The 18442-nt window shown below is 51.2% G+C and overlaps 1 protein-coding gene across 3 annotated transcripts in view; it reads right to left on the bottom strand.

Annotated features, from left to right (window-relative positions):
• Positions 1 to 18169, bottom strand: part of TNIP1 (TNFAIP3 interacting protein 1) — a 44972-nt gene extending 26803 nt beyond the window's left edge. Inside the window, exons 1-3 of one of the 3 annotated variants that reach the window (XM_043464936.1) lie at positions 17994 to 18169; positions 2218 to 2389; positions 883 to 1017 (exon numbers count right to left, since the gene is read on the bottom strand). In XM_043464936.1, the coding sequence (XP_043320871.1) occupies positions 883 to 1017; positions 2218 to 2353 (271 nt within the window). In that variant the 5' untranslated portion in view covers positions 2354 to 2389; positions 17994 to 18169. The remainder of the gene's footprint in view (positions 1 to 882; positions 1018 to 2217; positions 2390 to 17993) is intronic. The other 2 variants (XM_043464935.1, XM_043464937.1) reach the window with 2 other exon arrangements.
• Positions 18170 to 18442: the final 273 nt, after the last annotated feature.

Below are 18442 nucleotides of genomic sequence, written 5' to 3'. Positions count from 1 at the left end.
CCTTGTTTTGTATTTTCCTAGTCTGTAAATGTGTTATCATACTTTCATAATTAAAAAAAAAAAAGAAAATACTATTGAATGGACAAGTGGAAGCTGGCAATGCCCACTGCCTGCAGCACAGCAGACTCTGAGATCATCACTCTCCTCCACGCGTCCATTCAGTAAATGTCACCAGAAGCCTAATGGAAGCTTGGCACACTGGCCTGGGCTGAGGCTGCAGGTTACCTAACCTGCAGGAACCATCTGAGTCCTTTTCTTCCCTAGTTTCAGACCTTGCCCTGGATGTGGAGACATGCCAGAGGAATGCATATGATCACACACAGGACTTTAACCCTAAGTCACATTCGGCACTTTCCCTTAATAGGCAGTATATGGACCTGACATCTGAAAGGCGCTGCTGCAGGCCGAGAGGCAAGCCCAGTTCTGCCATGGGCCTCAGCCTCCCCACCTGTAAAGTGGAAGTGGGGCAGGGTAGACCAGAGAGCTTCTGACTCAGATGCCAACTCTAGCAACCCAAAGGTGTTGCCTGGAGCGCAATGCCTGGCACATAGCAACTGCTCATCAAATATGTATTGAGTAAGTTATATTGATAAAGATCCTGAGCCCACATCCTGGAAGGAGTGGATTGTCGCAATCCATTTCTAATGTCTGTCAGGGTCTCAGGACTGCTGAGTCACCAGCCATTTCTGGACAAGATTATTTTGAGGTCCTTTCCAAATCTGACCTTCTGGGGGATGCTGTAGCCAGAACATGATTGGGAGGACAGTCTGCAGCCTAAGGATAGACAAAGGAGAGGTGGGTTTCTGACTCAGAAGGGACTCCTTGGTTAAGGGCCTAGAGAGTGAGGGTATGGGCAGAGGACCGTCCGGGCTCCCCTTATACCTGCAAGCTCGGCCAGGTCACTGAAGGAGGCCAGAGAGGGAGATGGCGGTGGGAGTGGCTCACTGTCCTTGACCAGCTCCTCTGCCTTCTGTCGCAGCCTGGATGCTTCCATTTGGGACTCTTCCAAAAGTTCCCCTGGGGAGACAACGGGGGAAGGAGGAGCAAAATTACTCAGTTAAGCATGCTGGCTCTCCACCCTGACCCCTATGCCTATTCTGCCTGGGTTTGGTGCTCCAGGTCCTGGACTTCGCTCCCTGCATCACCTCGGGGGCTCCATGGGACACAAATCATTCCAGCCCACGGCCAGAAACAGCCTGATAAGGAAGAGGCCTTGAAACCAGACGGAAAGGAGCAGAGGGGAATCGGGAACAAACTTCTGGCCTCCAGCACCTTCTTCCTGCCCCATTCCTGCCACACCTGACTGAGGATTCCACAAAACCAGGGGCTCTTTCAGGCCCACCATCATGGTCCCAAGGGGGGGCTACCCACAGCCTACAGCCTGTAGTCAGGGGCTCCCTGAAGAGAGGAGACCTTCCATAACATCAATCACCCACCACCCCTCTGGGCCTTGTTTGCCTTCTTGTATAAGTAGAGACAGGGAAACACCATCCTTTCTTCGCCAATCTGCCATTCCAAGGAGAGATCTGCCAAGCAGGGAGAAAGCATTTGGGAAATTGAGAGCTATACTCAACTCCCAAAGCCCAAGGCCAGACAATGAGGCAGCGAGGTGAAGGAAGAGCTTTAGGAATCTGGAGGAAAGGGTCCCCTCCGCATGGGGAGATCAGTGAACACCTCGCGTGGAGGAAGAGTCAGCATCTGAGCTGGGTGCTGACAGACGGGGACCAGTCAGCCATGTGGAGGGAAGCGGGCTGGTCCTGGGCAGTGGCGACAGCTTGGGTGAGAGCCAGGAATCAAGGGGTCTCCTCCTGCCCTGCTTCAGGCCAAGCTGGACTCCCTGCTCTAACACTTGGGGGCTGGACCCTGGTTGCCCTGGTGATGCCAGTTCTCCCCATTTTTGGTGCTTCTGGTAGATGGCCTATTCATGGCTACTCCCCAGGTCTGCCAACCGGGCCTGCCGGCTCCCTCTCCACCACCCCACACCTCCTTCTCAGTCCCTCATGGTGTTCTGAGTCTGGTCACCAGGGTTCCAGGGTGCTGGGGACGCAGGGCTGGGAAGACTGCCACCTTGCTAGAGGAGTGCACAGAGACGCAGCTGTGAGGCAGGAGCCGACGCTGGGCCAGGAGGGAGAGAGGGGACCTGGGCAGAAGTGTGTGCCAGTCAGCACTGCAGGCTGAGGGCGGAGCTCTGGAGGGAGAGGGCAGGGTCTGCTTTACCTAACATCTTTATCCCTTGCATTTTTTCCTTCAGTCGGGAATTCTCCTCCACTAGGCGCTCAAAAGCTGCGGACGCCTCTCCCAGAGGCACGCCGCCCCCAGGGTCGTAGATCCGGTATGGTCCTCTCCCTTCCATGAGGCTGGCTCAGCCCCTGCCGTGGTACCCGCCTGGCTGGAAGGACAACAGCAGTATGTCAGGGGGCTGGCCGAGCCACTGAAGCATCCTAGACAATCAATGCCCTGGAAGGCAGTCCCCAGAACCCAGACGAGGACACAGCACCACAGGCTGGTCTGCCCATGGCACAGCAGGGCAGGATAGTCGCTTCCTTTGATCTGGGTACTCTGTCTCTATTCAGGTGACCTAAGAACACCACCAGCGTCTTTTGGCAGCCTCACTGCACCCCCAGTTCACTTGGGAACAGCAGTCAACTGTGAGGTGCAATGTGGAGGATAAGAAAAAGCATTGGCCTGGGAGTCAAAACACGTGAGCTTCAAGTCCTACTGATGGGGTCCAGAAGAAGCGGGACCCTGAATCACTGCATCCCCAGCGCCCAGCAGGGTATCAGCTCTGATGGGAATGTCCAGTAAACACTTATCGAATGAATAAACAGTCTAGCTATTAACTCACTGTGGGATCGTGGGCAGTCCCTTCCCCTCTCTGTGGAGGGGAAATGAAAGTCTTACACTAAATCAGTGATCTTTAAAGTGAAATGTTGTGCCCAAAGGGATAAGCAAGTCATCCAATCCGAAGTTCCATTTATATGTACACTAGCTTTTCTAAAAGAAAGAAGAAAAAAAAGAAACCCCCCTGACTAATATTTAATATACAAATTGACACTGTCACCCTCCTCCTTCCAGTTCTAATGAACAGATGGATTTTCCATCAGAGTACCATCTGCTTGTGCAGCAAGTGCTCTGCCCTACTCTGTTCGATTTCACTGGCTTTATTTCATCTGAAACCTCTCTGCAAAGTGATTTCAGGAATCCGACTTCTGTGACAGTAGAGAAGCTTCTTTCTTGCATTCATTCACTCAACAATTATTGATTGAGCATCTGTTCTGTGCTGGATGCTAGTCTAGGTGCTAGGTAATTATCAGCAAACAAAATAGACAAAAAAAAAAATCCTTTTGGAGCTTACATGGTAGTGGTGGAAGAAGACAGACAATGAGAGAGATGAGCACAGTATTGGGGGTAATGGAAATATCTACAGACAGAAATTAAGCAGGAAGTATGAGGTAGGGCCTTAATTTTAAATGAAGGTGTCAGGAAAGGGCTCACAGGGAATGAGTGCTCGCCTTCAGGGCTCACCTGAAGGAGGTGAGGGAACTAGCCATGCAGATATCTGGGGGAATATTATTTCAGGCAGAGAGAATGGTAAGTGCAAAGGCCCTGAGGCTGAAAAACTGATTCAGCCTCCAGCCTTACAAAGAGCTTACCAACCACAGAAGAGCTCCAAAGGTTTCCACCACCAGGGGCTCCAGAAGGACCTGGAGCCCCAATACCCCCCTCCCAAGATCACCACCCCAAAGGCCAAAATGATCCTCAAAAGATCCTTTGAGCACCCACAAGTGCTTTACTAAAAGAAAAGAGTACAAAAAAAAAAGACTAATAATAACAGCTCATTCATTAACCTACTTGCCAGGCACTGCATTAAATCCTTCAGCTGCATTATCTCAGCTAAACTGTACAATGGCCCCAAAATATATAGTATTATCCTCACTTTATAATGGAGGCTCAGTAAGGTTAGAAAACTCAGCCAGGATTACACAGCCAGCAAGTGAGGCAAGATGCAGATCCAGGTCCACCTAAGAAAGCTGAGTTGACCACCTGCTATTCTCACACAGCTCCCTCCAAGACTCAGGCCAGAGGGGCAACAGGCAAGTTCAAGCCTGTTTGCAAGATAACATGGAGCTACCTATCCAGCCACTCTGGGCTGTTTCCCTTGCCCTATACTATAGCACAAGAGATAACAAGGATTTAGGCCACAGGGTCCCCATTACCCTGGGATGCCATGAGCCAGAAAGAAAAACAAAGTTCTGGTGAGTGGGACCCCCGTCCCCCAAAGACTGACAGACAAGAGAAACTCACACTTGTGAGCCACCGACACCCCACGGAGCCCCAGAGGCACAGGACAGCTGACCACACACCCAACACAGAAGTCACCAGCTCACGGGGGACTTATTTTTAACTCAAAAGATCAACATTACACAGCAGAGCAAAGAAAGCTCTGAAGTGCTCACTGAATTAATTAGAAGACAGTGTGGGTGAGGCTCCTGGCACAGTGACTGGCATGTAGCAAGAAGCTCCAAATGTTGGTAGATGTTGCGGGGGGGTTCCTACCTCTGTGCTCCCCTTTCTCCTGTGAGCCTCTCCAGCAAGCCCTTACGCCCAGAATGGAATACGTATGACTGGGGTAAGTCTTTATGTATCTGACTGAAAATCTCCTGGAGGCAGGAGCATGCTCTCCTCATCTGTGGTGCCAGGGCAGGCCTGGCACTTGGAAAGTGAGAGGTGACTGACAGCTGAATGGAGTTCACAGATGGGGAGCTCGCGACCTGCAAGGAACCCTAAGCACCTCTGGTGATAAGTGACAGCAGGTGTCTGGGTTCCTGCTCACCACTCCACACTCACCCTACATGGAACTCACAGTTGACAATATGTGATAATTTGGGAATATTTTTGCTCCACACTTGGCTTGCCCAATAGATTCAAAGCTTCAGGAGAGCAGCCACCAAGTCCATCTGGTCTACCAAGGTATCGTCAGCGTGGTCCAGAACAGAGCCCCAGTAAATCTCTAATCAGAGCAGAGAGACGGAAAGGACCAGAGGAGCCCTTGATCCCACACTTGCCTCCTGAGAAGCCATGTGCAAACATCCTGAGAGCCTAACTGTGATCACTGACCAGAGACACCGGGACAGCCATACACTTTTGGATCAAGCCCTGGCACAGCCAAGCTCCCTCAGAGATGCCCAGATGTAACACCAAGCAACAGAGCAGGAGGCAGGACCCAGGAATTGAAATCCCACCTTCACATTCTCCAAACCATGCATGCTCTCCCTCAGCACTGGGAAGCCTCCAGGGAAGGGGGCTCAGGGGAAGCAGCTGAGGGGCAGGCAGGCTATTCTCTCGACTCCAGCCTGGGTGGGCAGAGCTGGGGGCAGGGGGAGAGTACAAGCTGCAGGAAGAGGGAGCCCAGAGCAAATAGCCTACTGTGAGAAAGTCTTCTCTGGAGACCAGAAGAGCTACCCAAAGGACAGCTTGGACTTCTGGAGGCAAGAAACACAAAGAGGGGAACAGGGAATTTCCACATCCCACTGACCTCATGCCCAGATGGTCAGCAGCAGTTTCAGGATGACTTCCGGGCAGATGGGAATTCTCCTCCTGGTCTGTGTGGTTCTGAGATCTTTCCTAGAGAGGGGACTTAGTCCCAGGATGACAGAGCTGGATAGGAATTTCCAAGGACAACGAGGCCAAGTCCATTACCAGGCGCCCCAAGGCTCCTGGAATGAGGGCCTGCGTCATCATCCTGTCTCCCACGCTGACGGGACATTTCCCTCCATCACAGACAGAGGGATGGGTGTAGACAGGGGAAAGGAGGTGCTGACCCCACCCCCCATGCCTCGCTTGGGGCAGTACTGGAGCTCAGCGCCTAGGCATCCCGGGACATGAGCTCATCTGACCCTCACTCAGAGTGTGAGGGCAGCAGTCAGGCTCCGGAGCATGAAGACCAAGGTCACACACAACGTCAGGATGGAGCTGGAAGGGCCCTGCTCTCTCTCCAGTCTGCCTCTGCCCCATCTCCATTTCTGCTCCTGCACTCACTCACTGCACTGCAGATCTCCCTCTCCCGGTTCTTGCCAAGTCAGCATGGACTCTGTGTCCGCCTGGGCCTGGGTCTAGCAGCTACAGATCAGGTGACCCACCAGCAGGAGACACCAACCCACCGTGCAAAAACAAAAACAGCTGGGGGTAAAGACATAGGCAGCTCAGACCTTCTTCCAAAACAAGATCCTGGTTCAAGGCTGGGGGGTGGGGTCCCCACAGCCCACCCCGAAAAACCTGGGGGTGCCCACTGGAACCAGAATGGCCTGGTTTGGGGGCAGAAAAGGGCCCAGACAGATGGCTGGTCAAGCAGTGACCACAGAGTGTAGAGATGGAGATGATGCTATTGAAACTGAAGGAGTCAGAAGAGGAGAAGGAGACAGCAGCTGAGGGGATGGAGGTGGGGTGAGGAGGGAGGGGTGAGTGGGGGTCGGAGGGTGGGGATGGGGAAGATGGGAAGGAGTCGGGGTGGGGGTTGGGGAGGAGAGGTGGTGGGGCACGGGCCCAAATGAAGTTTTCATTCCAGCTTCTGCGCTGAGACACTTCAGTCCATCAGAGGCTGTCTTTCAATTAGCTGTGTGCTGGTGCCAGGAGTAGGGGCTCCCAGGGTCCCCAAATGATATGAATTTGTTTAGTAACATTTGCAAAATCACTATGATTTCTCAAGCATGTTTTTCCACTAGATTGTCAAGAGAGCCATGGGAAGGAGGCAGCACTGACATCTGTCCCACAGGTGAGGAAACTAAGGCCCACTTGGCAGCTTAGCCTGATCTAATGCCACCGGGCACTGGCTGCATCCTGAGGCCAGCCAGACCCTGCGGCTCTGGAGGAAGTGAAGTTCTTGCTAGCCCAGGGAGGACAGCCTGAGTAGATCTCTGGCACTGGGAACTGGGAGGACACAGCAGCCAGCAGCGACCTCCCCAGGGAACGGCAGGGGCTGCAGGGATGCTGGTGGGTGGGGGTGACAGTGTGGCGAAGGGAAGGGTCTCCAGAAAGAAGGCAAGGACAGAAAGTCAGAAGTCCTGGCATCTACTCTACTGCACACTCTGACGGCCACAGGCAAGCTGTCCATTCTGTGCACCTCAACTCCCTCATAGGCACAGAGGGAGGAGCCTGGACTAGACAGAAACTGAGTGATATCTTCATGCTGGCCTAAGGATCCATGGAGACCCAAACTCTGGGAGTCAGCCACAAGGCAAGAAAGAGGAGGGGACCCAGCACACACGCACCAGATAGTACAGCCCCAGATCAGGAAAAAAGGGTCCCAACAGGGCAGGATCAGAGACGAAAGCAGATGGGGCACGCGGGGTGCAACAAAGAACGGGGAGCCCAAGTGCACGATGAGACCCTTAGCCAGAACCCTTCTCACATGCTGCCCCAGGGCCTTGCCCTGGTCCCCGCTTTGCCCACCCCTACAGGCTGGGTGACACTGACCAGCCCCTCACCTTTTCTGAGACTCATCTGCAAAACAGAAAAAGTAACAGAATCCACGGACGTCAGATTAAAGAAACTAAATGAAACAATATGTGTACAATTGGAAGGGAGTTCTTACCTATTTCCTGATTATTTGACTTATTTAATAAAGAAATGTATTCATTTTATAATAAGATTTCCTAAATGATAATAATTATAATAACTCATAAAGTACCTGGCACTTAGTAGGTTCTTACTAAAAGGCTGAGGCAGCCCCTAACTGCCCAGCTGATGGGTTGTGGCATCTACTTAGTTCTTGTGAATTGCAAATAACTGTAAGCAGGAACACTGGGACAATACCACAGCTGGTGAAACTGAAGCTAAGAGAAGCCCTTGGACCAAGGCCACGTTCACAAAAGATCAGGAATCATCTGAGCCTCAATTTCCTCAATGGTAAATGGGAATATCCTGCAAGTCCCCAGGGCTGACGGGAAGTGAGGCATTATGAAACATCTTGCAAACTAAAACAAAAATCTTCCCACTTCCACACTTCATGATGACCTCCAGACCACTCCACCCATTTCACAATCAGGGAAACTGTGGCTCCAGGTCCATCCGTCAAAGAGCGGGCTGAGTCCTCTTGATGACTGTCAGCAGAGACACGGCACCTACTTTAGATGGTGTGTACCCAAGAAGCCCACCCCGGCATCTCACTAGTGAGAAGCCAAGGATTTAATCAGTCTTTCCAAACAATTCAGTAAGAAAGAGGCTGCAGGCACGGAGTGTAATATGAGGAATGGGCGGGGCTCAGGAATCATGGGATCTAGTGGAGGTTGTTGTTGTAGTTGCTAAGTCATGTCTGACTCTTTGTGAACCCATGGACTATAGCCCGCCAGGCTACTCTGTCCATGGGATTTCCCAGGCAAGAATACTGGAGTGGGTTGTCATTTCCTCTTCCAAGGGATCTTCCCGACCCAGGGATCAAACCCACGTCTCCTGCATTGGCAGGCAGATTCTTTACCACTGACCCACCAGGGAAACCCTCTAGTCTAGATACACCATGGCAAACATCTTCCATCACCTGGCCTCAGTTTTCTAAAAGGAGCAGTCGTTGACAATAGCAATAATACAATATAAGGCGGCAGACTAGACAATTTTTAAGACCTCTTCTAGTTCTAACATTTCAGAACTTGTAATATATTGCCATCCGTTTCTAAAATCTTCTGATCTTGAAAAGGCTACTCTCCCCAGCTCAGAAGCTTCCCAGGAAGTTCTGTGGTAAAGAATCCACCTGTCAATGCAGGAGATGCAGGAGACAGGGATTCGAATCCCTGGGTCAGGACGATCCCTGGAGTAGGAAACGGCAACCCATTTCAGTATTCTTGCCTGGAAAATCCCATGGACAGAGGAGCCTGATGGGTTACAGCCCATGGGGTTGCAAAGAGTAGGGCATGACTGAGCACGCACACACATGCCCCCTAGCTCCCATCCCTCCCAACGCCCAAGTGGATGTCCTGCTTCACAGACCCTCCTGCAGTGCTCTCAGGGGTGTGTCGCCTTCCCAGGAGCAGTTGGAAACCCCCGGATGATATCTGCAGCCCTTCCCCGGGTCCTGCCCTCCCCCCTGGTCTGCATCCAGGCTCCAGGCCAGCCTGAGTGCCATGTCTCTCAAGCACAGCTGGCATCTCCCATGTCCTTCCTCCCCCCTCCCATCCACTGACTCACCCACAGAGACAGCCCCACTGCCCCTACTTAGCCTCCAAGATCCAAGGTCTACACTACCAGCCTAGGCACAGTGGGGAGGACCGGGCCATTAGCTGGCTGAAAATTCTGCCTAAGAGGACCAAGGAGCATCTAACTAAAGCTGGGATAGGCCCTGACAGCTCTGTGCTCCCATATGCCAGGCACTGCGCTGCATCATTATGCACAGTATTCCCTCATTTTCTTCTTACCACACAGAGATGAAAATTCTTATTCCTATTTTCCAGCAAGGAAACCAATCCTCTTGACTGGATGGCATCATCTCTATTTTTCAGATGAGGAGGCAGACTCAGACAAGTTAAGTCATCTGCCTGAGGAAACACAGCTGGTTAGTGGCAGAACAAAGAATCCAGCCTCATTCTATCAGACTCCAACACCAGTGCCCTTTCCACTGGCCGGCACTGATGGAGAGGCACAGGCTGAAGCTCAGGGGGAGGCACCAGTCCTGCTGCCCCACGACCCGGAACATGCCCCGGCTCCCGGCCGCTGCCTCTACGTGTCACTAACTCTGCGTGAGATCAGGTGTCTGCAATTGACTGCCAGCAGTCACCAGGGCTTAGAGTCTCAGGTTGAAAGGAAGCTCAGGGGAGATTCAGACCCACGCTCATCCAGTCCCCAGGAGAGCCAGGGGTCTCTGGTTGACCATCTTTAGTGACCCAGACCAACTTTCCCCCCAAGGAGCACCCCCGGGCAGCCAGCACTAACTGCAGTGAAGCTGCTCCCAGTTCTGCTTTCCACTGCCCCTGCTGTGCCCTCTGGGGTCCCTGAGAATAAGGAACAAGATGCCCCTCTTCTCCATCTCAGCCCTGAGCAGATTTGGAACCTGCAGCACATTAGAAGCAGACCAGCCCTTGTTCCCTGCACTGTTCTTCGCAGGGCCAGGCTTCCGGACCCCTCCCCACCCAGCTCCCTCCACTCCCACCCTATCTGTAGCTGACCTTGAAAATGCACAACACTCCAGATGTGGCTTGCCTGACCAAACAGAGGAACTTTCATCTCCACTCTTTTAGGTATTATGTTTCTACTGATGTAGCTGTGTAGACATTTGCTTTTCTTATACCTGGGTCACCCACAGTAAAGAATGTCCGTTCACAATTATGTCAACAATCAGGCTTGGTAAAGCAACTATACTTCAATAAAAATTAATTTAAAAGAAATCAAGTTCGTATGGCTGAGATGAAAGTTATCTTGTAAAAAAGTATGCTTGAGGAAGTTTCAATTATTTAAAGAGCCAGAGGTAACTCATTCAGTGACCACCTATTTAAGAAGCTAGAAATCTCTGTATCACTGTACACAGAGACTGGACAAAGATGTACGCTGACAAAAGGTTTGTAATAGCAAAAATGTCCTGAATGTTCGTCAAGAGGGGACTAGTTTAATAAACTGTGGTGCATTCATTCAATGGAATAGTACATAGACATCAAAAAGAATGGGCAGACTGCTTTGCAATGACAAAAAGATGCCCATAAAATACTGTTAAGGCAAAAAGCAAAGTATTGATGTATAATATTATTTATCCTGTTACATGCATTTATACACACACAACTATATGTGTGAGTGTGTATGTGTGTGTGTATGTGTGTTAGTGTTAGTTGCTCAGTCATGTCCGACTCTTTGCAAACCCATGGACTATAGCCCGCCAGGCTCCTCTGTCTATGGGATTTCCCAGGCAAGAATAATGGAGTGGGTAGCTACTCTGGGGGATCTTCCCCACCCAGGGATCAAAATCAGGTCTCCTGCATTGCAGCCAGAGAGTTTCACCATTTGAGCCACCAAGGGAAGCCCTGTATGTGTGCATAAACATATACATATACTATAAAATCTTACATATGCACAAGAAAAGGTCTGGAAAGATACACACCAAACCGCTGCTAGTAGTCAGCTCTAGAGAAGGACTTGGGCTAGGGGATTGGAATCAAAGGAAACTTTTATTTTAAAGCTTAGATTTTTTTAACTCTTTACAAGGGTAATCTAGCCTGTTCTGTTTTTAAAATTGATTTTAAAAAACAGGCAGAAGAGAAGAAAGAGAAAAAAAGACAACTTTCATTTTCTACTTTATACCTTTAGCTTCCCTTGAGTTTTTGGAGTTTTTTTCCTCCAATGAGCACATGTTATTTTGTAACTCATTTAAAGGGAGAGTTGACTTTGTTTTTAAGTTGCTTGACAAAGTCAGAACAATAAGGAAGGGCTATTGTTCCAGCACCAAATGAGGCTGGTCGGCCGAGGGCAGGGATGAGAGCCTCCTTATTATGAATCTCCTTCCTATGTACAGACAGGCTATAGGGACTAGTTCACAACTCAGGAGGGACTTCATCACCTGAACCAAAGAACTTACTCATTAGTAAAATCAATATTTCTATGGTCTTTCTCAGTTCTAACAGTCTGTGATGTACATTGTTTCATGATAAATAATTTACATATATGCAGGAAATTCCTGTCCTCTAATTTCATTCTGGTAAATATTTGACCAAAGTGAAATTAATAGAGAAAAAAAATGTAGATGACTAGTTATCATATAAAGACTTAATAAAGCAGCTAATAGAATGTTTAAAAAAAAATCAAGAGGTAAAGTCCAGGGTTGAGTTTTCTAGTCAAGGAATTTGGCAGATGGAGAGTTGGCAACTGTAGATTGTTTCAACGTGGAACCTTCCAGAAAGGATCTAGCTTCAGGAAGGTCAAGGCTGAGTCTGAAGCGACAAAGGTGGGAAGAAAAGCAAGACTCTGGTGTGGGAGCAAAGGTGAGGCTTTCTGTCCACTGCCCGTGGGCCCTCACATGGGGCCTTACTACACCTGCTTTGCTGGAGAGGAAGCTGAGTCCAGACAGGTGCAGAGCTGGTCCAGTTCCCAAGGACCAAGCAGAATGCCCCCCACTTGATCATCAGTCCCCAGCCTGGACTCACCACTGCCAACAGCCCCCTAAGAAGGGCTGAGAAGGCAGCCCAGCAACTCCAGCCTGCTAGCCTTTGCCTCCTCACAGCTCCTGGGATCCACTGGTGCACCTACTCCGTGCCTAGAAGCCTGGCTTCCCCACCCACCCACCCCCCAACCCAGTAGCTGGCACAGCTAACCCAGGAGGAGCCCCTCGCCTACCAGCTATAGGGCCAAAGAACACTAGGCCAACCCTGGGCCTAAAGGGAAGGGAGACTCAACTGTCCCCCTGTGTACTTGTGCCTAAAATGCCCAAAGCTGCGACCAACAAAGGCTTTCTCCAGCCCTTCTCCATGGGGGAAGATGACAACTTTTGAGAATTCCCCTCATACCAAATATGGTGAAAAGAGGGTTTCTGTGAAACCAGGGTTCAGATCGTGGTTCTGCTCCCTCACCAAGTGACCCTGAGCAGACCTCACTTTCCTGGTTTCCTCTCCCCAAGGAAATGCTATGAGGACCAACTAGAAACCACAGAACTCCCTGTAGACCTTGAAGCGCTAACCCAACAGGAGCCATAATGGCTAGGAAGAGAACAGCTTCCAGGGACTACCAACCAGATAAAAGCCATAGACGTCCTGTTTTAACAGTGAAGACTGGAAATAAGCTAATGAAGAAGAAAATGAATAAAGACATCGGGGCCGTTCCACACCAGCAAATGTTAATACTATGCTGTTTAGTCACTAAGTCATGTCTGACTCTTTGTGACCCCATGGACTCTAGTCTTCCAGGCTCCTCTGTCCATGAGACTTTTCAGGCAAGAATGCTGGAGTGGGTTGCCATTTCCTTCTCCTGGGTATCTTCCCGACCCAGGGATCAAACCCACATCTCCTGTTTGACAGGCAGATTCTTTACCACTGAGCCACTAGGGAAGCCTCTATTAATACTATACAGCTGTGAAAAACAAATAGGCCAGAACCAGAGATCCAAACAGGGATGAAATTCTCAAACATAACAAGCAAAACAAGCAGGCTACAGAAGAACACAGTTCGAAACATTTAAGTAACATCTTAAAACATATAAAACAATATTACATATTGTTTAGGGATATATATAATATCCATAAAACTGTAGAGAAATACAAGAGAATAAACTCTAAATTTAGAACCCTTGTTACTTCTGGAAGAGTGGGGAAGGAGATGATCAGGGAGAAATTTCAACTGAACAGAAAATAGGTTATTTCTTAAGCTGAATGGTGGCTCTCCCAAGTGTCTGCATGTTACCCTCTGTGTCTAAAGATTCCTTTGCATTGTCTAAAAGTCAAAGCTGCCATCCTTAGACTCCTGTTCCTCTTCCCAGAGATTGGGATCGGGGTGCGGGGGGTGCTGCATCCCAGAGGCAGAAGTGGGGCTGTGGCAAGACCAGGGTTCCTCAGACCACAGAGATGAAGCTGACCAGTATCATGGTCTGCCAGCCAGCTGAGAGTGGTGTAAGCCTCCTCCACTGTGGGTGGAGACCAAACCAAGGGCCCCTGACTCATGGGACACCCCCACGCCCGCCCTAAAAATACCAGCTCTGACTGCTGAGTAGGACGCCTTGGTGACATGACTCCCGTAGCATCCCCAGCCCTCCCCGACTGCCCCCACCGCCCACACACACCCCTGCCTGGGCCACCGGCCTGTCCACCAGCAGGTGCTCAAGGACAGAAGGAACAGCCCCAGGGTGAGGTCCCTGGGGAGACAAGAGCTCAGCGCTGCCTGGGGATGGCCCCTGGACAAAGAGCCACCGCTCCTCAGCCCAGTCATCCGTTCCTATCAGAAGAGTGGCTGACTGTCCTGAGCTGGTCACAGGGCGGGTGCAGATAAAAACTTCCTGCCAGCGGCCAGGCCGTGGTGGCTGTACCTTCCTTCTGGCAACGCTTCATGGAGCTGCTGACACTCTCCAAAGAGGAGTAGGATAAAGGAGGGGCAGGCAGAGGGGCAGCAGCAAGAAGCCAGGAGGTGGGGGCAGAGAAAGGCCTGGCCCAGCAGAACTCAGAAACCGCCGGGGCCAGAGAAGGCACCCCAGTCGCTGGGCTACAGTTTTCTGGAAGAGACGGCCTTGAGACATCTGTCAGTGCAATTCCCTCATTCTCCAGCTGGGACACCAGAGCCGGCCAAGGGAGGGAGACTCGCCCAAGGCTGCAGGGGACAGTGGAGACAGAGAGGCGAGGAAACCTGGATCCTCTGTTGGCCAGCTGTCCACTCTTTTTACCATACCTCCTATTGTCCTCCCTCTCCTTCCTTCCTCCCTCCCTCCAAGGGGTCAAGTGAGCCATGAGCAGAGGGGAAAAAAGGGGGCAAGAGAGGAGGTAGGCCCACCGCAGCGAGCCACCTGTAACAGCACTGGAAGGGGCCGCCCACAGAGCACTCCCTGACGCTGTGGTGGGGACCAGGGGAGGCTGGCTCATCACCTGTGGGGTGCTGGGTGCTGTTGAGGAAATTTGGGCCAGATGTCCTCTGCAGCCCTCCCACGTATATACTTCCACTGTTCCAAAGAGGGATGGAAGGATGTCTGAGATACCACAAAGGACGATTCATCCAGAGAGGACACAGCATGGTCCAGAGGTGGCAGAGGATGAAGGGCAAGTTATGCTGAAGCCTGGAACATCTGACCTTCCTCATCACCTCCTCCTGAAATCCCTTCAACATCCTCAAGATCGGTATTGTTAGTAAGACTGATGTTCAGCAGCTGGCAGCGACGGATCACTTACACTGTGCCAGCCCCATGCCAGCCCTGCTGAGTGCTTGACAGGCACTGTCTCATTCACGTGCACCCCTCTGGAGGCAGCACTTACATCACAGAATCTTACAGATGAGGAAGCAGGCGCAGCGCCCGTCCAGGTGTGCTAACTCTAAATCAGGCACGCCACATCGCGGGTTCTCAAAGAGCAGCTGCTCTGGCAGCCCCAGCATCGCTGCCACCAGCTGGCTGAGCCGCTCTGGGGATGCGGCCCTGCAGTCTGTCTAACAAGCCACCCAGGGGATTCTGATGCACGCTCAGGTTTACCAACCAACTGCTCTGATCACTCCCCAGTGCTGCCGACGGAGTGGGGAAAAACTGACACTTCTCTGCCTGGGAGTCAAGACTTTAGGGTTTTTCCTAGCCCAGCTGGTCAGCTCCCCCAACCCAGGAGAGCCTTACCCCAAATCCTCTGCCCAGTTTCCTAACTTCCAGAAGGAGCTCTGTACCTCATCATCTTGGTTGGGCCTGGCCTTGAGGTCATTGCCCTACAGAAGCCCCCTGACCACCTTGCACCCCCCAAATTGCATCACACCCCACTCAGACTCAGTGCCAGGCAACTGCTGGGACACTATGCCTTCCAGCTAGCACTCAGGGCACATTTCTGCCCAGTCCACAACATGTTCCTGGAGGACAGAGAACCACAAGCATCATGCCACTCCACACAGCACCACGCCAGAGGACTGTCAGGACTTGTTTGCTGACTATCTGGAGGAAAAAATAATGTCTTGGGAAGCAACTTCTGGCTCTCACCCCAACTCTGACACTAATTCTCTGGGACAAGGGCCTTCCCATCTCTAGGTCTCAATTTTCTTATCTGTGAAATGCACCATTATTCTTGTTTCTTCTACTCTACTCATCCTTTGAACAAACCCAGCAGTCTTATCCCAGACACTCTTATCTAGTGACAGGAATGCACATGTGAAGACTAAAGAGGTCGTTGCTCCCACCCTTCCACTCCAGGAAAAGAGAAAGACAACAAACAAGCAAACACTAAAAATTACTGTTTCCCAGACACATACAGTATCTCTACACACGCGTTCTCATTTGCAAATAAGCAATGCAATAAGTCATTTCAAGGCATGATGAGTGTATTAAATATATATATAATAGTAATATGACAGAAAGTGAAAAAATGAGTTACTTTGCATAGAAAGGTCAGGGAAGGCCCCTCTGAGAAGGTGACATTTGAGCTGAGACTTGATAGATAAGGAAGAACCAGCGTGGAAAGAGCTGGGGAAAGGTGTTCCAGGCAGAAGCAACAATATCCACAAAGGCCTCAAGCAAGAATAAACTTGCCATGTTGAACAGGGGGAAAAGCAGGCTGCTGTGGTTAAATCACAGTGAGTGTGAGAGTAAAACAGTACTCAGGAGAACCCAGAGAGGGAGGCCAATAGCCAACCTCTTACAATTCTGAGGTGTTCAAATCAGGTCGGCCAACCCAACCCAGGACATCCGGGGCCCAAGTCACAGGCAGGACTGGGGGGTAAGGGTATGAGTCAGACCCCATGGCTTCCTGGGGCCCCAAAGGCCCTGGTGTGGGAATAGGGGCAGGCAGCAACCCTCAGCAGGAGTGCCATGCCATGCCCACGGATGCCCATGGGTGGGGAAAACAGATTCACCTAAGTATGTAGAACACAGGACACTCAGGCCTGCTGCCTCCAGAGGGACATGATCAGGTGCTTCCATGAAGTGCCAGGCTCTGATCACATTATTTTTCCAGGACACAGCCAGGATAGTGGAAAGGAAATAGTGCTCAGGGTTCAAGGCTTACTAGTCTTGGGCAAGTCTTAACCTTCTGGGGACTCCGTTTCCTCACCTGAAAATTGAGGCTACTAATCGTGACTCTCTCCTAGGGTTGTTGAAAGTTTAAAAGAGATACTAAACATAAAGCACTGTGACCGGCACACAGTAAGTGCTGACAAATGTAAGCTGTTACCATTACCCTTATTGGTTTTTCACTACTTCAGTTCTCTCTGCTGTAAAACAAGGATGTTAATACATCATAGGATTGCTATGAGCCTGAGCTAATAAATATTCCAGCCTCCTAATGCAGTATCCATTGTCAGGAAAGAAAAAAAAAAAGACAGTCCTCTTTCCGGATCTCTCATCAGGTGCTGAATTCCCCTCTACCATACCACATTGTTTGGAAAATGAGTAAGAGCTGATTAAATTACATTTTGACATACTGTGAAATAAAAATGATGCATTAGGAATCCACAGATTTCTCTGCACTGTCATTCTGCAAGGGGGTGGGGATAAACATTGCTGATTCTTCTGCATCACACACAAAAGTCCCCCCCCAACCAAAACAGTCTCACCCATCGCACAAAATTCCCACCCACAAAATTCCCATACAATTAATGAATGTACAATACAGTCACTTTCATGTACACACAACCTTGCACTCTCCTGCAGATAAATATTCTACAGTGGAAAACACACACGTGTAGAAACTCCACACCCAAAATCGCTCCCCCAAACTCACTACAAATGCACCCAAATGTTGCCTCCAACAGAGGGCAAAATATTTTCAACAGAAACAGTAAGTACAGAACGAAGTCTGGAATTAAACGCTAGAGTTCAAATCCTAACTGTGCAACTCTCTAACTATATGACTCCAAATGCCTCAGTTTCCTAAACTGTAAAATACGGATAATAATAATCACATTCGTTTTGAGGGTGACCGTGACAAATGAGTTTAATACATGTGACGAGTTAAGATCAGCACTTGGAAAGCGCCCAATAAGCTATTTCCCTCTTCATTACAGTGTGCACACTGCTTCCAAAACTGGTCTCCCATACTGTAAACAGATCCACGCCCGCACACACACACACCCACCCCGCCGGTCTGCACGCCTTGCACATCCCCTGCACGCTGGTCCCAGACGCGCTCGCCCACTCAGTGCGCACGCGCGCCCACCACCCTCCGCGCGGATCAGGGATTCCCCACTCAGCCGGACCTCGCCACCCTCGGAGGCGCTGCGTGCCTCGAGGCTAGCCCTTGAGCCAAAATGCCAGGCCACCAGGCCGGGCCTGACCTCCCCGCGCCACGCCCGGTCACTGCCGAGACTCTGAACGGCCCAGTCTCGGGTTCCCTTCCGTTCCATCCCCGCTCCGCCCAGCCGGCTTACCTGAGGGTGGGGGCCCTGGGAGACAGCGCCCCGTTCTCCGCGTCCAGTCCCGAGTCCAGGGACAGGGTAGAGGCCCGCGCCAGGCTCTGGCCTCACAGCACTCAGCAGGATCCCAGCTCCGGGCTGGGGGACCTGGCCAGGGACTAGGAAGTGCTGGGGGCCGGGCCGCCCCACCCCTGGGAAAGTCCCCAGCGATTGACAGGCCGCTTGCCCAATCACGCGGCGCCGTCTGGGCTGGCCCGCAGCCGCCGGGGTGGGACCCAGCGAAGTAAACAGCAGCCGCCGGAGGTCAGGGGGCCGGAGAGAGTCTGCAGATTGGCCGCCAGAGTCCCGTCCCGCAGGCCGGCCCCTAGGTAGCCTCCGGGCCACCCCCGAGGCACTCCCAGCTGCGGAAACTCCGGGCGCCAGAAAGGGGCCACCCCGAAAGCCGGAATTTCAGAGCAGAGACG

This window comes from Cervus canadensis, chromosome 4 (genome assembly GCF_019320065.1).
Source record: "Cervus canadensis isolate Bull #8, Minnesota chromosome 4, ASM1932006v1, whole genome shotgun sequence".
NCBI classification, from domain to species: domain Eukaryota; kingdom Metazoa; phylum Chordata; class Mammalia; order Artiodactyla; family Cervidae; genus Cervus; species Cervus canadensis.
This window is presented reverse-complemented; position numbering and strand designations above follow the sequence as displayed.